The sequence below is a fragment of the Exophiala viscosa genome (assembly GCF_022695815.1).
Source record: "Exophiala viscosa unplaced genomic scaffold EDD37scaffold_1, whole genome shotgun sequence".
Taxonomy (NCBI): Eukaryota; Fungi; Ascomycota; class Eurotiomycetes; order Chaetothyriales; family Herpotrichiellaceae; genus Exophiala; species Exophiala viscosa.
The window spans coordinates 1,584,845-1,601,086 of NW_026944353.1; the positions used below are offsets into that span (position 1 = coordinate 1,584,845).

Below are 16,242 nucleotides of genomic sequence, written 5' to 3' on the forward strand. Positions count from 1 at the left end.
TTGAGGTCATCTCACATCGCCATAATGAAAACCCCGGAGTATTTGTCAGCCCCCAGACCTGAGTGCTGACATTGCAAATGCACTAATACATATTTGGAGGATTTATCAAGAATGAATGTACTTCTACTTGTAGAATTGACCTCTTCGAAAATAAGACAACCTCCAGCCTGTACTCCTCCATAAGACTTGAAGCATTTCCAAGAGACTTCATGATATGAGAAGTGCTCCACAAGCAATACCGTGGAGCCGAAGTTGCGATCATCCTCCCAAGCGACGTCAATGGACGACGATCAATACGTCCGGTCCGAGATCGAGCAGGACCCTGTGGATCTCCTCCAAGCACCGGTGCCACAGCCACCTTTGAAGAACCAAAAGAGGCGCTGTGGCTACATACCATCACATAATGGATGTCTAACTTGCAAGTATGTGCAACCGTTTTCTCTGTGGCCCGGCGAGCCCATTTTCAGAAAAAGTGCCACTTTTTGTGGAAACAGGCTTGCCTACAATGTTGCCTTGTGGATTAATTATCTTTCGCAGGACAAGGCGCGTGAAATGCGACGAGATCCAGCCCACATGCGGACCATGCTCCAAGGGTCTACGCCAGTGCAAACCCGCACGCGTCTTTCGATATCAGTTCACAAGAAATGAAACGTCAACATCGTTCTTGTCGAGGTCGCGGACCAAACCAACGTCCCATCTTCAATTGATACGTGGCACCCACCAGGAGCGACGAGCATTCGAGTATTTCGTCCATGTTATGGGACCGATCCTGGCTGGAGTCCATGACACGGAGTTCTGGCAGAAGGTCGTCCCTCGATGGTCGGTCTCCGACTCAGTGGTATGGCTCGCCATCGTTTCCATCAGCAGCCTGTACGAACAGGTCAAAACAGTGGGTGTGAGTTCATTCGAACAGGTCCGCCACCAGCCTGGGTACCAGTGGGCGTTGGAATACCATGGGCAGGCGATCAAGGCATATCGAGAACGACTGCAAGGCCCAGACCCAGACACTCCAACCGCTCTCCTCAGCTGCATTCTCTTCGCGCTGTTCGAATTCGAGCTGTGGAACGTGGAGACCGCACTCGTCTTGGTCCAAAGCTGTCACAAGATGATGCCCCTAATGAAGCGCTGTCCGGATGATTTGGACGTGGATGGGAAGATCTGCATGTTCTTTGCACGACTTTCGAACCTTTTATCCCCGTCAATGTCTGCTTCACTTATCACTCACAAGAGCCCCTGTGCAAGGCAACTTCTCACGTTATCAGTCCTGTTCATTATGCCAGATCGACTAGACGAGTACCGCATCCGTCTCTACAGCCTGATGCACGAGGCTACCGGCGTCATTAGACAAGCTGACCCAAAGTGGATATCTGCAGAGGCGGTATCTGCAGATGATCTGGTGGTGCGCCAAACGCAGGTCTTGCAAAGTCTAGAAGATTGGCACCACGTCATCTTGGAGTCTGGAAGGAAAGAGCGTTCCGACATTCACACGTGGCTTTCGTCGTTGCTGATGTTGTACTACTGGACCACCCACATTCACTTATCAGTATGCATGTCGCAAGAGGAGACAAAGTTCGACGAGCATGTCAACGGCTTCGGCCAAATCATCTACTATGGAAATCTAGCACTAGCATTCGCGACATCCATGAAGATGCGGTCTCCTTTCGCGGTTGAATTGTGTCCCGTCAAGCCACTATTCTTTACAGTCTTCAAATGCCGCCATCGGGGCATACGACGGGAAGCGTTGGATCTGCTGCGCCAGACCAAGGCCGTGACAAGCATCGGAAGACATCCTGGAGTTGTCAATTTAGCCGGTGCCATCATCGCAACCGAGGAATATGGCATGGACTCGTATCTTGATCTTCAAGACGGTAACGAGGCCAATGGAGCCCTGGCGTCTGAAGACAAAAGAGTCCGACGTGTGCACGTGTCGAACCCAGTCGGAGACGAAGACGGCGCTGATTTGGTGCAGGGGACTGTTGCGAATCTTCTTATTAACCCTTGCGCGAGTCGCTTGCAGAACCGTGATTGCTCTAGGACCGTCTCTGTGAACATGCACAGCGGTTCGTTTTTTTCGGATACAACGATTCACGCAAGCGGCTGTAGCATGAGTTGGAGAGATGTTTCGGGCCCTCAAATGAGCCTGAAAGCTGCCTATGTGGCCAAGGGCGAGCAGAGCGAGTCGTGTGCGAATGACAACCTTCATCTCATCATACGGTCCCTTCGGCTAATGTCCAAAGTGGCATGAGTCCAGATGTCTTGATCATGTCTTCGAAGTAGGATGGGAAGGGATTGTCGTTCAAAACCTTGAAGCGCTGCCCTAGGGTATGCAAGACTTCATCATCGTCCAGATCTGGCTCGTGCCAAATAGAGTCAACCCACAATGTTGACTGCAAAGCCCATGTCTGAATCCCCTCCAGTGGTATACGACCCCGGTTGAAGTGCTCAATCTGCTTGCTGAAGCTCTCGTCGCATTGGCGTAGCTTAGTCTGCACGAGGTTGGAGTCTTCTGAACTCCAGGTGATATTGCTCGCAGTAACGAGAATAGTGATAAGGCTGGTGGCGCGTGCATACCACGAGCCAATCCTGTCCCCTCGACTATATTCTTTATCCATCAGTTGGCGAACGTAACGTAACACTCCGGCAACAAAAGATGGTGTGGCAGGTGTACGAGGAGATCGAAGACCGATTTGGGACGGCTCCGGGCTGTGCTCTGTCAGATCCGAAAACAGAGATTCCATCAGAAGCCGCCAAACATTTGTCTCGAGTGCTACATCAGGCCTACCATACCACCCTTCAAATCGTTTTGTCGTGACCGTGCGGAATGCCGCCGAGTGGGCATATTCCAGAGAAGCGCGATTGCTTATCAATTGATCCAGTGTGTCTTCAAGCTCTTCATTGTATTCCTTGGGCCAGGCGAAATCGCCCAACCCGGGGACAGTCTGACCTGTGGAGCCATTCGAAGACCTTTTTGAGGACTGATTGGGAGGCTGGATCGGAGAGTACGGTGTTTCTGAATATTTCAACGCACCAATATCAATAAGCATAGGATCCCAAGCCTCAGAGGAGTCTTGCACCAACAAGATATTAGGGGGCGTAGGTCAGTATGTTGAATGCCTCGAAGCCAGAGCTCATAAATTGCCCGCTCATGAAGACGCACATGAATTGTGTGCCATTGATCATCAGTAAGCTTGAGGCTGTTGCTTAGGTCCCGCTCTGGTAGACCCCGGTACCGACGATAGCGATTGTCCTCGTTTGTCGCTACTAGACTTGCTAGTGACTCGCCGGGCAAGAGAGACATGATGATCGCAGGACACTCGAATTTGCGTAGCTTAGAGTCGGGTTTTGGTTGCTCAGTGTCAATCATGCAGACACTCCCAGTTGCGACCAGCTTGGGGAAGTAAGAGAGGTCCTTAATTTGCTCGAACATTTCCAGCTCATGTCGATACAGTAATCGCTGCATTATCATCAGAAAACCTTCCTGGTATGCCAGATCGGGGGTTGGGAGCTCGATGTTCTCATCTTCTCGGATCTCTTCGCCCTCTTCGCCCAAGGCGATGCCCAGTAAGGTGAACCGCGTGATTGTAGGCTTGATCCTCTCTTCTTCGAATAGATATTGAAGAAGTTCGTTCTGGGAATCTCGAACAGAGATCTTCTGGGTAGTCAGGGCATGTATTTCCGCCAATTTCGCATCATCAACGTTGTTGACGACCTTGGACAGCTCTAATGTAAAGTCCATGCAGCCGAAAGACTTGCGTAGCCCACGGGAGTATCTTGAATCAAAGATCTTCATAACATATCTTTTGTTGGGAATTTCATCGGGTGTCGTCCGAACCAGCGGTGTGAAGTCCTCGACAATCATGCAGCAGGAATAGGTAAAGCCTTCCTGCGGTGAACCTTCCAATGTCTTAACAATGCGTAGTCGACGAGGGTTACTCTCTGGAGTGGCATCGTTGTAGAACAGCAGACACGCATCTGTCTCATACGGCCCAAAATCCGGAGGAGTTGGTCCTTGCTGGCTTTGATCCATCAGGCCAATACCAGAACTTAGCGACTCGGTCGATGGAGCGGCGGTGGAGTTTGAGAAGATGGAAACCGGCAGTATTGGGAGCAAGGAAATGTTTTCATCAAGACTGGAAAATCGATAGGATCGCAATCAGGTCGGAACAAGATATTTTGGTGGTCTAGGGCGTCTGAGCTGCCAACGAGATTGATGCGATTTGCGTGGAAAACGCTGGAGGCGCAATATGAACACGTATCAAGAAAAGGCTCGTCAAGAGGGATATAAGTGCGCTGCACAGAGGAATAAGAACAATTTTTTGGGATTGGTCTCGAATCCTGTCGCACGTTCAAGTAAAATTGAGGCCCATCTCCAGCTTTAAGTGACAGTCTGCAAGAGTCATCTAGTAGTAAAACCAGACAGAAAAGACAGTGAAGCGAAATGATATGCCAAGGGTGAGTCACTTAACCATTCTTTTGATCACCGCAACATATGTAGTAATAACCTTTTAATATGCCCATATCCATGGTACAACCAAGGAGACGTTGAGAACTTCTCGGCGCAGTGAGTCACAGCCGGCCTCTTACTCTTTATATTTTTGACATTCTGCCAAAGCTGGATTTCAAGGAAGTATGAAAGGACCGTTTCTGAAGCTCCGGGATAGGGTTTACTTATGAGTGATGAGATACTCAGGAGATGGAGAGAGATTTGCAGCAAGAAACCCCCTTTCTCGTCGACACGAGGAAGAGCACCATGATGACGATACCCGAGTGAGACAGTATTGTCGTCACTAATCAAAAAGATCTCAAGCATGACAGTGCAGCAGTTGGTATTTTTGGGATGAGGAATGAGAAATTAAAGTCTGGTTTTTATATCAGATCTAACTCCTTAGTTACAGTAGTCCACCGTACTACGTTCACAACCCTATGCTCCCTCCTAGATTTCTCGATACTTCAACGAATAACAGCCCGACCTCCATCCCTCGTTTCTTTTGGCAGTTTCAGCAATGAGGGTGATCCCGACTGAGTAGCACAAGGGCAAGGGACACCTTTGGAGCCTTCCTCGGTCATCATCATAATTCTGCGGGTGATGCACGTGATCCATAATTCGGTAAGTTGACAAAAGTCGCCGGGGCGTCACAGGGCGTCGTTGGCGCTCAAGTCCATAACATGTCATTGTCAAGCACACCTTCATCAACAACGACAACCCCAAAGTACAATCTCCAAGGGAACGCAGCAGCAGGCATGGAAACTGTCTACAGCGACAAGGGAATTCCACGTGAGTGCCCCCGCGAGTCCTAAACAGGAAGAGTGAACTAATCGTGGATCGAGAAAAGCCATCGGACCCTATGTAAGTGCGCTCAGTTGCGTGCGTCGGAATGAGAAGCTGGTGATGTTGACCTTTACAAGTCTCAAGCCATCAAAGCCAACGGCTTTATCTTCGTCTCGGGCCAAATGCCCGCCACTTTTGAAAATGGAAAGATCAAACTGACGGAAGGCACCGTTACCGACAAGACGCATTCGCTATGCCGAAACGCCGCAATCGTGCTTGAAGCGGCTGGGTCGAGTTTGGAGAAAGTTGTCAAGGTCACTGTACGTCCCTAGCTCTAGCAACACATTTCCCTGTCCCTTTGTCGTGACCTTGACTGACGATGCACTTGTCCGGCAGGTTTTCTTTGCGAATATGGATGATTTCGCCGAGATGAACGAGGTTTATGCCCAGTATTTTCCGCAGAAACCAGCACGGAGTGCCATCGAGGCGAGGCGTCTGCCAATGAATCTGTCTATGGAGATGGAGTTGATTGCGCTGGCGTGATGGAAGCAATGCCTGTACGCTGATGCCAGGTACTCATGTCAGAAGGCGCACCAATGCTGTGGAATATGCGTGTCCGAGGGCTGGAATATTGGTTGCCCCTAACCTGGGCCACCGGACAAGGCTGTGATTATGTAAGCATATTCAGGGGCCACCAGAGGCAGTGGAGGCTATATATGTACAAAAATTCATGAGTGCACTCCTAAGTGTCAACAAACTCATCCATCAACTTCGTTCGTCATTCTCATTTTCCTCGTCGTGAAGACGCAGATATACTGTTACATCCAGCGTCGTCACGCGACTGTGACACGATGAACTCATGTAGAATCCATTTGCCTTGGCGGTTTGGGTTTTCATCATTATCCGGGAAAACACTGCCCTGCGGTAGGCAGCTGGCCTCCATCACTGTCAGGATTGATACTAGGATACTACACGAAGGACTAGCTGCAAGGATAGGCCTAAGGGGCGATGACTATATGGTCATCGCAGACAGTCACGTGAGGCAGTGACAGTGAATTTTGACAGTCACTTCATAGGTTGGCAGAGACAAACTCCGTCCAAACATCATGGTTCGGCGGTGAATTGCTCTTCCTCACGCTTCCCTGCACCTGTGGCGTCTTCAGCGTCCTCGAGATGTAGCTTCTCATTGTCTTGCGTACTCGTTTCTGTCATCTGAGATCGCTACCGTTCGGCGATCGACTTCGACCACGCACGGGCACCCAACTCTCCTTGAATTCCCAAGCGTAGCGGCGCTCTAAAGAAGAGAATCTGTGAGGCTAAGACCTGAACCCTCTTCTCGAACAAATTCGATCGGCTGCAGGACGGATCTCTGGGCAGAGTGCATGGCCTTCGCAGAACCCATCGACCTGGTCACAATCCTGGAGGTTAGGTATTGACACACGGAACGGAGGGTCAGGATACTTCTTTTCACATTCATATCATGGCTCCCCAAACCTCGATACCTGCGGCTGCGAACGTCTTAGGCACCATCGGAACAGTCTGTTGGTCCATCCAGCTCCTTCCCCAGATCTACCGAAGCTACCGCACCAAGTCGACTGTCGGTGTCCCTCCGCTCATGATGCTTTTCTGGTCAATCAGTGGCGTACCGTTCGGCGCATACGCGATCGCGCAGAACTTCAATATTCCCATCCAGATCCAGCCACAATGTTTCTGCCTGTTCTGCTTGGTCAACTGGGGCCAGTGTAAATACTATTCCAGGTATGCATCTCACTCTCAAATATGTCTTTCGCAATACCGGACGCTGGCACTGACAAAGGTATCAGTAAATGGAAAGCACGGCACGTGATCATGATATGTACAGCAATCCTGGTTGTCGATGCCGGTCTCCAAGGACTTCTCGTCTGGCTGCTGCGGAAGGGGTATCATAAAAAGCACCTGGAGTGGCCCATGACATTGGTCGGATCGCTCGCTTTCGTCCTTCTGATCTCAGGGTATATCCCTATACCGTTCGAGTTGGTGAAACGAAGAGGCAGAGTGGTTGGGATCGACCTTTGGTTCCTGACCATCGATTGGCTGGGCGCATTCTTTTCGTTGATGTCTCTGGGTATGTGTGGCACCAGTCCTGCATTTTGTGGCCAGGCTGATGAGATACTAGTGGTGCAAAACACATTCGATCCCCTATTCGGAACACTATACGCGTGCTGGCAAGTTCTCTCACCTGGCCTACTTGATGTACACGATGTTAACCGTTCGATAGTGCTTGCATCGAGATGTCCATGTTCATTTCGCATGGGATCTGGCTGCTGCGAACTAGGCGCCTGCGCAAGAAGTGCAAAGAAGCTGGCTTGGAGTTCGACTTGCATCCGGAGGCCGTGCAGTGGCAGAGCAGTGGGTTCAAGGTCTCTTGGTCGCGCACATCCTCGACCCAGGAATCGGACCACACCAGTCACCAGGTGGGTGATGTTGCGCCTGACGCCCCGGCAAGAGAGAAGGAATCACCGGCCACCATCGTACCCGAACGTCCCGATGAAGTGGTTTGATCCGACGCTGAGTGCACTCTTCTAATTTGTCTGGTGACCTGGGCATAGACTGATATGAGATTCTCATTTGAACTGCTCTCAAATCTGTCGCAACAGCTTTTATGGGTTCCAGCGGAGGGAGTCTCCTACAATCTCCAACCCGAGCTGTTGCGGTGCATATGCATGTGCTGACTCGATGTCTCACTTGATGAACGGCTCAAGATGGACAAAACGGTTTAGGCAGAGTGAGGGAGAATTGAACATGCTGCTGACATGTCAGCATTTCGGGGACCAGATGCATATCGGGCTCTTCGCCGTACCTTCCTCTTTCGACCGTGTTTGGTCCCCGAAAGCCAACGTACGTAGCATGATGGATGACAGAAACAATCAAACCCCTCTGGCGGTCTGACAGTGACGGACCTTCCCGATGGTGGGCAGCGCCAGTGGTCAAGTCCATGTGGCGGATCCACGGGAGTATTCGCATCTTCTGCCATCTGGGCTCTCATTCCTCGCCCGATCTCCTAGAGTCCGCCCAGAAAACAGCCTCAAGAGCAGATTAAAACCACGTACCTAGATGTCCTTTTCAATCCCTGAATGTCTTCCATCTTGAGAGCAGCGCCTGCACAGTTTCTGATCTCTTGAATACTCAACATGTCGACTACAACGGAGACATCAACAGCCACTAACACGCCTAAAGGCCGAACTAAGCCCCCAAGTCTTTTGGCGTGTATTGCTTGCCGAAAATCCCATCTAAAGTGCAATGGCAACAAGCCAATCTGCGCCCGATGCGCAGATCGCAACGGGGAATGTATCTGGATGGATTCCCGAAGAGGATACCGGGAATTCAGAAAGAACCAACCCTCACCTGAAGAAAAGCGCGAGGAGAGGTCCGCCAGAAATGATGCCATATTCGACGAATCGCAGGGCTGCGAGCCTCAACTCATCTTTCTAGGCGTCGACGAGGCTGACCCTCCTGAAATTACCCCACTCTGCTACGACGACCTCTTCGCAGGCATAGACCCTATCTTCTCGACGATGCCGATGGAATTACAATCAGTACTCCCCAAAGGCATTCCCAGCCCTAACGGTAGTGATTCAACCCTGTCGATCCCCCGCGAGTCCCATCCAACAGAATCAGGAAAAGGAGATGACTTGATAGATCTCTTTTACAAATACTTCTATCATGCTCACCCCTTCGTTGTCCCACGCCAAAAGTATCTGGAGAACCCATCCTGTCTGCCCAAGCCATTGAAGGCGGTCCTCCAACACCTCGCCAGCCATTATGTCCCTGACGCGAACCACGTCGCGCTCGAGAAATCGGCCAAAGTCATCTTCTCCAATGAAGTTCCCGACGATGGCTTCAAGGTCCAAGGTCTTCTCCTCTACGGCATGACGTCCTTTGCACGCTTTGACCAAGAAGAAGGCGCCCAAGCCCTGGGGCAAGCCTTCGAGATTGCTTTGAGGATCGGCATGAATCGACAGAGCTTTGCCATCCAGCATGGCCGAGATGACCCGACACTGCAAGAATCCTGGCGGCGGACATGGTGGACTCTGATGATCCTCGAAGGTGTCATCGTGGTGATCGGCGGCCAGTCACAACCGTACAGACTGTTCTCGACGTACACTGACGTTCCTCTGCCCGGGCACGACGAAGACTACAACGAACTCCGCGCCTCTCCTCTTCCTCGCACCCTCGCCGACCTCCGCAATCGAACATTCTCCGAAGACACATTCGCGTACTCGTCATTCGCATACGCCATCGAGGCAGCATACATCCTCGGCTCGGTCCTGGCACTGGGTCCAGACACCTTCGCCGTGACGGACCCTCAAGTCGAGGCCATCGACGCCAGCATCACCAACTTCTTCCTGTCCTTACCGCAAGACAAGCGCGAAGTCATCCGGCAAGACGGCCATGTCGACCAATGTTTGGCAGTGACCCACCTCATCATCAACTGGGCCGCCATCAGCCTGCACCGCCCACGCTCCACCCTGACATTCATCCGCAACCACTACCGCACGACATGCACTCGAGCCGAAGCAGCAGGTCTCCCGGCCCTAGCATATTCCTCACACACCGCCAAGGCTCTCCGCGCCGCAAACAACATCATCAACCTGGCGACCGTTCAGCAGTCCATGGCTTACGCGGCACCGATACTGATGTGCGGCATCACGACCGCTGCGACCGTCCATCTTCCGGCATACGCCATGGTTGACCGGCCTGACCAAGCCGCCGCGATCAAGGAGCGCTTGCAAGTCGGCATCTCTGCGCTCGGCGCCTTCGGAGAGATCTGGCCTCGCGCACTGATCGCGAAGGGTCAAGTCGCCAAGTTTGCGCGCGAAGTGCTTGCCAAGCCTAGTGTCTGCACTGACGGTATAATGCCGAGCACGATTCCAAGGATCGTGCCGGAAGCGACGCCGCAGTTGCAGTACGACATGCCGTTCAACAGTGACTTGTGGATGGACAATTTGATCGAGGCGGAGCAGACTGTTGATGATTGTGGCGGTGTGTGCAATGTCTTTGATGGTTTCACGATGCCGTCGCTTGAGGATCCTGTTGCTATGACGCAGACACAGGACACTGCTGCTGTTGTGTGAGATTGATAATCGGCCATTCCTTTTTCTTTCGATGGGCATGACTGCCCGATTTAGCAGGTCTTGGTAAGTACTGGGTGGAGTTGAGATATCGGATTGTCAAAGTGTGAAGGTATGGCGTCTGGACATGATTAATGATTGACGATGGAACGACGCTTATTGAAAATACATTGAACAGGTTGAGGAATGGTTGAATGGTATCTCATGTCCTATTCTGGAGGCGGTAATCCTGTCTGTAACTTCCCACGATAGTCTGCGTGGCAATGAGCAGCAGCAAGAAAGTGGCCTGGTCACATGTCCCTTAATCAGCTTGACTAGTGCCATTCGCCCATGTGCGAGTTGCCATGACAGATTCCCTAGTTGCTGTAGCTAATGATGAATTCACTCTTGAGGACGATGTAGATGTAAATGGCAGCTTGTGGTTGTCACAGCCTGACACGTGACTCCGCGTTATAAGACCCTTTTTGGTTGTTTACTTGTGGCACGTCATCCGATTCTCCATTCTCCAATATCAACACTTGGACCAATCCTCTCAATCCTCCTCCACCACTTCTGATACATCCCGCTTACCATTCCACACACTACTATCTTTGTTCTTGCTGTCCTGTGCGCTCAATCTCACCCCTCCAGGTCTTACATGCTGTCTCATCATGGCCACACCTCGTCGTAGGTCGGCGCGATTGAGCAAGGCTGCTCAGCAACAGGTAATATGTTTGCCCATTGTTTTGTGCAGGTTTTGCTTGTCTACCACCGATTACCTTACCACCCCATGCTTGATCGCTACAAGGTAGTTGGCGTTGGAAGCTAACAATCATCACAGCGTGCTTCTCCTCGTAAACTCCCTTCCATACCGCTGGGCTCTCTTGTCGAGAGAGACGAGACTCCCGATGTCTCCGAGCCACAATCAATCGACGATGTTATTGCGACGCCAACATCCTCCGCTACCATCAAGTCACAACTACAGAAATTCTCGGGCCTCAAGACACCCAGAACCGAACCACGTCCTGATCATGGCGAGATGCATCCAGAGCAAATCCACCAAACCACCACGAAGGCGCCCGACTCTGGCCTCAAGCTAGGCTTTGTGGATGTACCAGCAAATCCTCACCATTCGGTCGGAAGTGCACAGAACACACCATCCAAAGTCCGATCACATACACCAGCAAATCTGTCATCCACAAATTTCGACTTCAACTTCGGCGCCGAGTCTCAATTGAGTAGTGCAGCGCAAGAGTTGATGGACAATGTCCGTGAGGAGGCGGCTAGGATTAAAGCACAGATGCGAGCGGAGAAGGAAACTCAACAGCAAAAGGATGATGAGGCAGAGGCTGCTTATGGCGGGACGAATGCTGCAGGCCGAAAGATCGCCAGAGCAAAGGGCAAAGCAGGTCGTTTCAGCGACATCCATATGGCTCAATTCAAGAAGATGGACTCGATATCCAATCATGCGTCCGCTTTCAGAAGCAAACCTGGCTTTGCGCAGCCTACATCCCAGTCACTCAAGCGCAGTGGTTCCAGGGCTGGCCTTGACGAGGATGAACGACCTCGAACAGCCGGCAAGGGAACTCCAGGACGCCGGCCTCCACCATTCCTTGGCCGCCCTACTTCCGTCAGTCCGTTCAAATCTGTCCCTGCACAGCCAGAGCGGCTTGAGAACACGGCCTCGGCGAAGCGGCCCCGACACTCGGGTTCACAAGACGTGTCTGCAACTCGACCAGCGGAAGCTACACAAGCTGCTCGGCCTACCACGTTGCCAAAGCCAGTCTCCAGCAGCTTACTATCGCCTACAAAAGCATCATTGGCCCGGACCACAACAAGTCAGATCCCTGTGGCCTCGCCAAATAAGGCTCCTGCGCTGAGACGCCCTGCGTCCGTCAAGTCTCTGAGAACCACTGATGCCGTGCCCAATGATAGACCTGCCACTGCTCATGGAGCTCCTGCTCAGCCCTCTACCCAGAAGTCACCACCAGCTGGTATTGCTTATGCACATAAGCCTTTGCCAGCGCCACCGAGAAGTGCTATATCTTCCCATTCTGGAGTCATTGCCGCATTCCAACATGCGAGCTCCACTGCGGAAACCTCGGCTGATAGCAGCCACCACGGTTTCTCTTCAAGACTCCCCACGTTTGCAGGACTCAAGTCCATCCTACGGCCTGGACGCAAGACTGATATGTTGGCATCCATTAGCGAGAGACAAGGTACTCCTCAACGTCCCACTCCTACAACTTCTGCAAATGGCTCGGTCAAGAAGGTGGATTTCACACCAAGTGTCAAATCACGTTACGCCGTAAAGCTAGCAGCTGGAAGTCCAAGCCCTGCAAAGCTACCACATCTCACACCGGGCAAGGCCCTTGCGCCTCTTGTTCCCTACGACCCAGCTGCGTACATTCTTGATGATGAAGACGGTGATGACAATTGGGAAGATGCCGAGAGTGAGATTGATTATCCCACCTTGCCAGGGGCAGAGCCATCATCCAGCCCTATGCAACCACAGCCGGCACATGCATTGATGGACAAGTCGAAAGATCACAATCGGCGCGAGTCCAAGGAATTCAAATCCATTTTCACAACATTGCATCATCCGTCTCGTCCATCACCTTCATCAATTCTTACTTCAATCAATACAACAGTCAACAAGACCGATCCGACTGTCCATGCCAATACAGTCATGAGATCGCCCAGCAATGTCAACTACTCGAACCCATCACCATCTACCATCCGCCAAGTCCGTACTTCCGGTGTCACCGACCTTGTGCAACCTTTCGAAGACGCGGACGTCAAGACCATGCCTCATGGATTGCCGGGCAAGAAGCGTCGTCGCCATTCAACCATCGACGAGGATTCACAGAGCACTGAGGACGACGGCAAGGAGAATCGCCGCATCTCGGTCATGCCGTCCATCCCGGGTGGCTGGCAGGATACCTCGCAGCTTGATGAACAAGATGAAGGCGAGAAGCGAGGTGGCAAGCGTGCTCGTGTTAGGACCTTCGATGATGCAGCGGAAAAGAGCCCGGTCAAAGAAGTCAAGAAACCGCGACAGAGCATGGCACGCGAAATGGCCAAGAATAATGCGAATGCTCGGAAGGGCAAAGGAATCTTGAGCTTGAGTCGCTTGAACATGCTCAGTCGTCCGAAGCAGAGAGATTGAGAAGACCCTTACTCTGACGACTGAAACATCATCTCATCATATCGAAGATGGGTAGACCATTTGGTCTCATGTGGCTGTGGAACGTTGGGAGAGATACCTCCATCTATGGTCATGGGTCGTTTCTTAGTGCAGAGGCCGACATATCAGCAGTATGCGTCACGGCTTGAGGTGTTTGTTGGATTATGGTTTACGGCTTGGGGGTGTTCATTGGGATCACAGTCCGTCAAAAGTTCTTGATTCATTCGGTTTTCGGAATCTTGGGGAGGGTAATGTGTGTGAGTTTTGGGTGTTTGTGTTGGATTTCACGACAATCGGGCTGGCGTCTAAGTACGAAGTCAGGGATTACTACTCTGTGGTGTACGGCACGGCCTACCAAATGAATACATTAATGATAGCTGGACTTTTGGACATCGGCACAGAGGGCCATCGTCCAGCCCATACGTTTGGTGATGAGTACGACTAACAATTGTAGTTTACTGTACAAATTATGCAATCCCTTTTGTCCCACCTCGTGAAGCACAACTCCTGATCCATGAACCTGGTCGCCGCCCGCCAAATACACATCACATCCGCGTTCTAGCGTGGAAGACAGAGGACAGGTATGGCGTCACCTATTATAGTCCGGTCCGCGGCCATCTCTATGGGGAGAAAAGGATGATTCCTACGCCATGAAGTGAAAATTAATACACAGCCTCGAGCAAGTAAATGACGCCAAAGACCAAGAATGCAACCGCGCCGCCCATGGTGACTGTTCATAAAAGTTAGCATTCACTTGTCAAAATTGATTCGAAGAGCAGCAAACGTACCAGTCCGCATACTGACCCTGCCAGCAATGGCTTTTCCACCTAGAACCGCGGCGGCAGTGCAGATGCCATGTCCGCCCAACGCACCGGCGGTAACCCACCAGTAATCCTGCCCGGCCGCCATAGCGATAGTCGCGATCTGTGACCTGTCGCCCCATTCGCCCAGAAACGTCATGACGAATGTCTGAACCCACGCTGGACTCAGTAATAGCGAACACAAGTTGTTGATCCCGGCGAGCATATCGGAGAAGGACGTCTTGCGCTCGGGCGAACCGTCGCGAGAGCTGGAGGGACTTTCGGGCGGAGAGGGTAGTCGGCCATTTGTATGTTTCCGGCCGACGCCAGCACGCCCAGCTTCAAGCGCGTATGGGGATATTGACGAGGCTCTTCGAGACATGCGCCGCTGTTGATGTTCCTTTTCTTCTAATTCCATTTCGACTTCTTTCATTTCTTCACCGACACCATCCTCCGGGCTCATTTTGCGCGCTTCGAAGACCATCTTGACTCCGAAGACCAGGAACAAACCCGCCGCGGCGAAGTTGGTGATCGTTTTGGGGATGAGAGTCGGAACGGCGTGGCCGAGAACTGCGGAAAGGACGGTCATGGTGATGAGTGCGGAGAAGGCGGCGGTGAACACCACCACCCTGGGGTGACGCATTGCCATGAGCGCGGCAATAAGAAACGTCTTGTCACCTATTTCGGAGAAGATGATCATGGTGAAGGAGAGGACGAGTGAGTGCATTGGCGAGATGACTGCGCTTTCCGGTTCTTTGGTCTTGGATAGCCTGTCGGGATTCTCGGACGAGATTGTGCTGTCTTTCGGTGACGATGGGTTCTCAGGGTAGGGAATATCGTGAGGTTTATCTGGAAGGTCTTGAGGAGACTGTGACGGAGTCAGTATGTGTATGTGCATGGAAGGATGTCAGACTCACTGTCAAGCCTTTCTTGGGCTCTTCATCCACGGGTTGGGCTTGAGAAGCATCCGAGTCCTTCATCTTTTCTGTTTCGCTGTGTGGCAAGGGCCTTGCGTCCTTGGGAGGATCAGGCTTCTTGTCTGTTGATTTGCCCTCTTTTGATTTCTCCGAGATGCCACCTTCTACACCTCTCGTGCCCTCGGCCGGATTTGAGTTGATACGTTCGTCCATGACCGCGTCATTGGATTGTGGAACGTCGCCATTCCTTGATTTGGGCTTTTCGACATACACCTCGTCGTCCTGGCCACTTCCCTGCGCCTTCTTTCTCGTTCTTTCTGCGCTTGTCTCAACGAAGGGCCCTTCGTGGGGCATCCCATCCTTGCCATCCACTGGAGCGTGCTCGGTTCCTACGGGTGCCGACTTCGCATTCACGCTTCCGACTACTCCTGACGCAGTAGCAACTAAGTCGCCGGCTGCTTTCGCGGCGGCGACGTTCTTGGCCACAGACTCGGCGTGAATAGGTCCTTCGGCGGCTTCGGATGCGAGAATGGAGGCTAGGAGGAACAGAAGCAGTTGGACACGCCGCCGGCCGATCTTCATTGTCGCGTGTGGGATATAAAATGAGGTGGAGGGAGATTGAGTCGGCGTAGGATTTGACACGGTTTGTCGTTGCAACGCCGAGTGTAAGCAGACAATAACCAGTGATAATCGCCTCGTATTATACCAGATCGGTAAGGATAGGCTCAAGAATGAGTTAAGATGAGGTCCTGAGAGCAGCAGTCATTACTGGTGTCGATGTCGTCGCGTGTTCTGGGGTTTAGACATGGCAATCTTGAGGAAGTGGGCTCTAATTGCTGCTCCTTTCTGCCATATTGCGGTCCCTACGAGTAATAATTCTTTACCCGCAAAATGCCAAACTGGCCCCTTTCGATTAATGCCAGTGGTCCAGTGGTCCCTGATCTTTAGTGGCCACTAAAATAACTTTTGGGTTTTAGCG

The 16,242-nt window shown here is 51.8% G+C and overlaps 7 protein-coding genes across 7 annotated transcripts; 5 read left to right on the forward strand and 2 right to left on the reverse strand.

Annotated features, from left to right (window-relative positions):
• Window positions 1-95: 95 nt before the first annotated feature.
• On the forward strand, window positions 96-1,916 carry EDD37DRAFT_660979 (uncharacterized protein; the record flags this gene model as incomplete). The annotated part of the gene is made up of 2 exons (XM_062819125.1): window positions 96-422; window positions 538-1,916. Coding segments are annotated over exons 1-2 (1,521 nt in total), but the record flags the coding sequence as incomplete, so codon positions are not given.
• A 291-nt stretch (window positions 1,917-2,207) lies between these two features.
• On the reverse strand, window positions 2,208-4,027 carry EDD37DRAFT_644734 (uncharacterized protein; the record flags this gene model as incomplete). The annotated part of the gene is made up of 2 exons (XM_062817543.1): window positions 2,208-3,067; window positions 3,235-4,027. 2 exons carry the CDS (start codon window positions 4,025-4,027, stop codon window positions 2,208-2,210), a joined length of 1,653 nt encoding a protein of 550 aa, XP_062674842.1.
• Window positions 4,028-4,851: 824 nt separating this feature from the next.
• Window positions 4,852-6,030, forward strand: EDD37DRAFT_615626 (L-PSP endoribonuclease). The gene is made up of 5 exons (XM_062815613.1): window positions 4,852-5,107; window positions 5,181-5,275; window positions 5,334-5,347; window positions 5,407-5,589; window positions 5,666-6,030. Exons 2-5 carry the CDS (start codon window positions 5,242-5,244, stop codon window positions 5,810-5,812), a joined length of 378 nt encoding a protein of 125 aa, XP_062674843.1. The 5' UTR covers window positions 4,852-5,107; window positions 5,181-5,241; the 3' UTR covers window positions 5,813-6,030.
• Window positions 6,031-6,441: 411 nt separating this feature from the next.
• On the forward strand, window positions 6,442-7,809 carry EDD37DRAFT_670799 (PQ loop repeat-domain-containing protein; the record flags this gene model as incomplete). Its single annotated transcript, XM_062819379.1, has 4 exons — window positions 6,442-7,027; window positions 7,093-7,373; window positions 7,425-7,467; window positions 7,527-7,809. The coding sequence occupies exons 1-4, from the start codon at window positions 6,750-6,752 to the stop codon at window positions 7,807-7,809; spliced, it is 885 nt and encodes a 294-aa protein (XP_062674844.1). The 5' UTR covers window positions 6,442-6,749.
• A 630-nt stretch (window positions 7,810-8,439) lies between these two features.
• On the forward strand, window positions 8,440-10,383 carry EDD37DRAFT_603870 (uncharacterized protein; the record flags this gene model as incomplete). The annotated part of the gene is made up of 1 exon (XM_062814690.1): window positions 8,440-10,383. One exon carries the CDS (start codon window positions 8,440-8,442, stop codon window positions 10,381-10,383), a length of 1,944 nt encoding a protein of 647 aa, XP_062674845.1.
• Window positions 10,384-10,897: 514 nt separating this feature from the next.
• EDD37DRAFT_27109 (uncharacterized protein) lies at window positions 10,898-13,619 on the forward strand. The gene is made up of 2 exons (XM_062810957.1): window positions 10,898-11,084; window positions 11,201-13,619. Exons 1-2 carry the CDS (start codon window positions 11,031-11,033, stop codon window positions 13,526-13,528), a joined length of 2,382 nt encoding a protein of 793 aa, XP_062674846.1. The 5' UTR covers window positions 10,898-11,030; the 3' UTR covers window positions 13,529-13,619.
• Window positions 13,620-14,058: 439 nt separating this feature from the next.
• Window positions 14,059-15,956, reverse strand: EDD37DRAFT_27103 (uncharacterized protein). Its single transcript, XM_062810956.1, has 3 exons — window positions 15,264-15,956; window positions 14,335-15,214; window positions 14,059-14,276 (listed from the first exon to the last, which is right to left on the reverse strand). Exons 1-3 carry the CDS (start codon window positions 15,843-15,845, stop codon window positions 14,209-14,211), a joined length of 1,530 nt encoding a protein of 509 aa, XP_062674847.1. The 5' UTR covers window positions 15,846-15,956; the 3' UTR covers window positions 14,059-14,208.
• Window positions 15,957-16,242: the final 286 nt, after the last annotated feature.

Excerpts from the sequence above, each read along its gene's own strand:
- EDD37DRAFT_615626 (XM_062815613.1), top strand. The coding sequence starts at position 5,242 with ATGGAAACTGTCTACAGCGACAAGGGAATTCCAC. Across the intron at positions 5,590-5,665 it reads AGAAAGTTGTCAAGGTCACT|GTTTTCTTTGCGAATATGGA; the intron begins GTACGTCCCTAG and ends CTTGTCCGGCAG.
- EDD37DRAFT_27109 (XM_062810957.1), top strand. The coding sequence starts at position 11,031 with ATGGCCACACCTCGTCGTAGGTCGGCGCGATTGAGCAAGGCTGCTCAG. Across the intron at positions 11,085-11,200 it reads GCAAGGCTGCTCAGCAACAG|CGTGCTTCTCCTCGTAAACT; the intron begins GTAATATGTTTG and ends CAATCATCACAG.
- EDD37DRAFT_27103 (XM_062810956.1), bottom strand. The coding sequence starts at position 15,845 with ATGAAGATCGGCCGGCGGCGTGTCCAACTGCTTCTGTTCCTCCTAGCC. Across the intron at positions 15,215-15,263 it reads AGCCCAAGAAAGGCTTGACA|TCTCCTCAAGACCTTCCAGA; the intron begins GTGAGTCTGACA and ends ACTCCGTCACAG. Across the intron at positions 14,277-14,334 it reads CAGGGTCAGTATGCGGACTG|TCACCATGGGCGGCGCGGTT; the intron begins GTACGTTTGCTG and ends TTTTATGAACAG.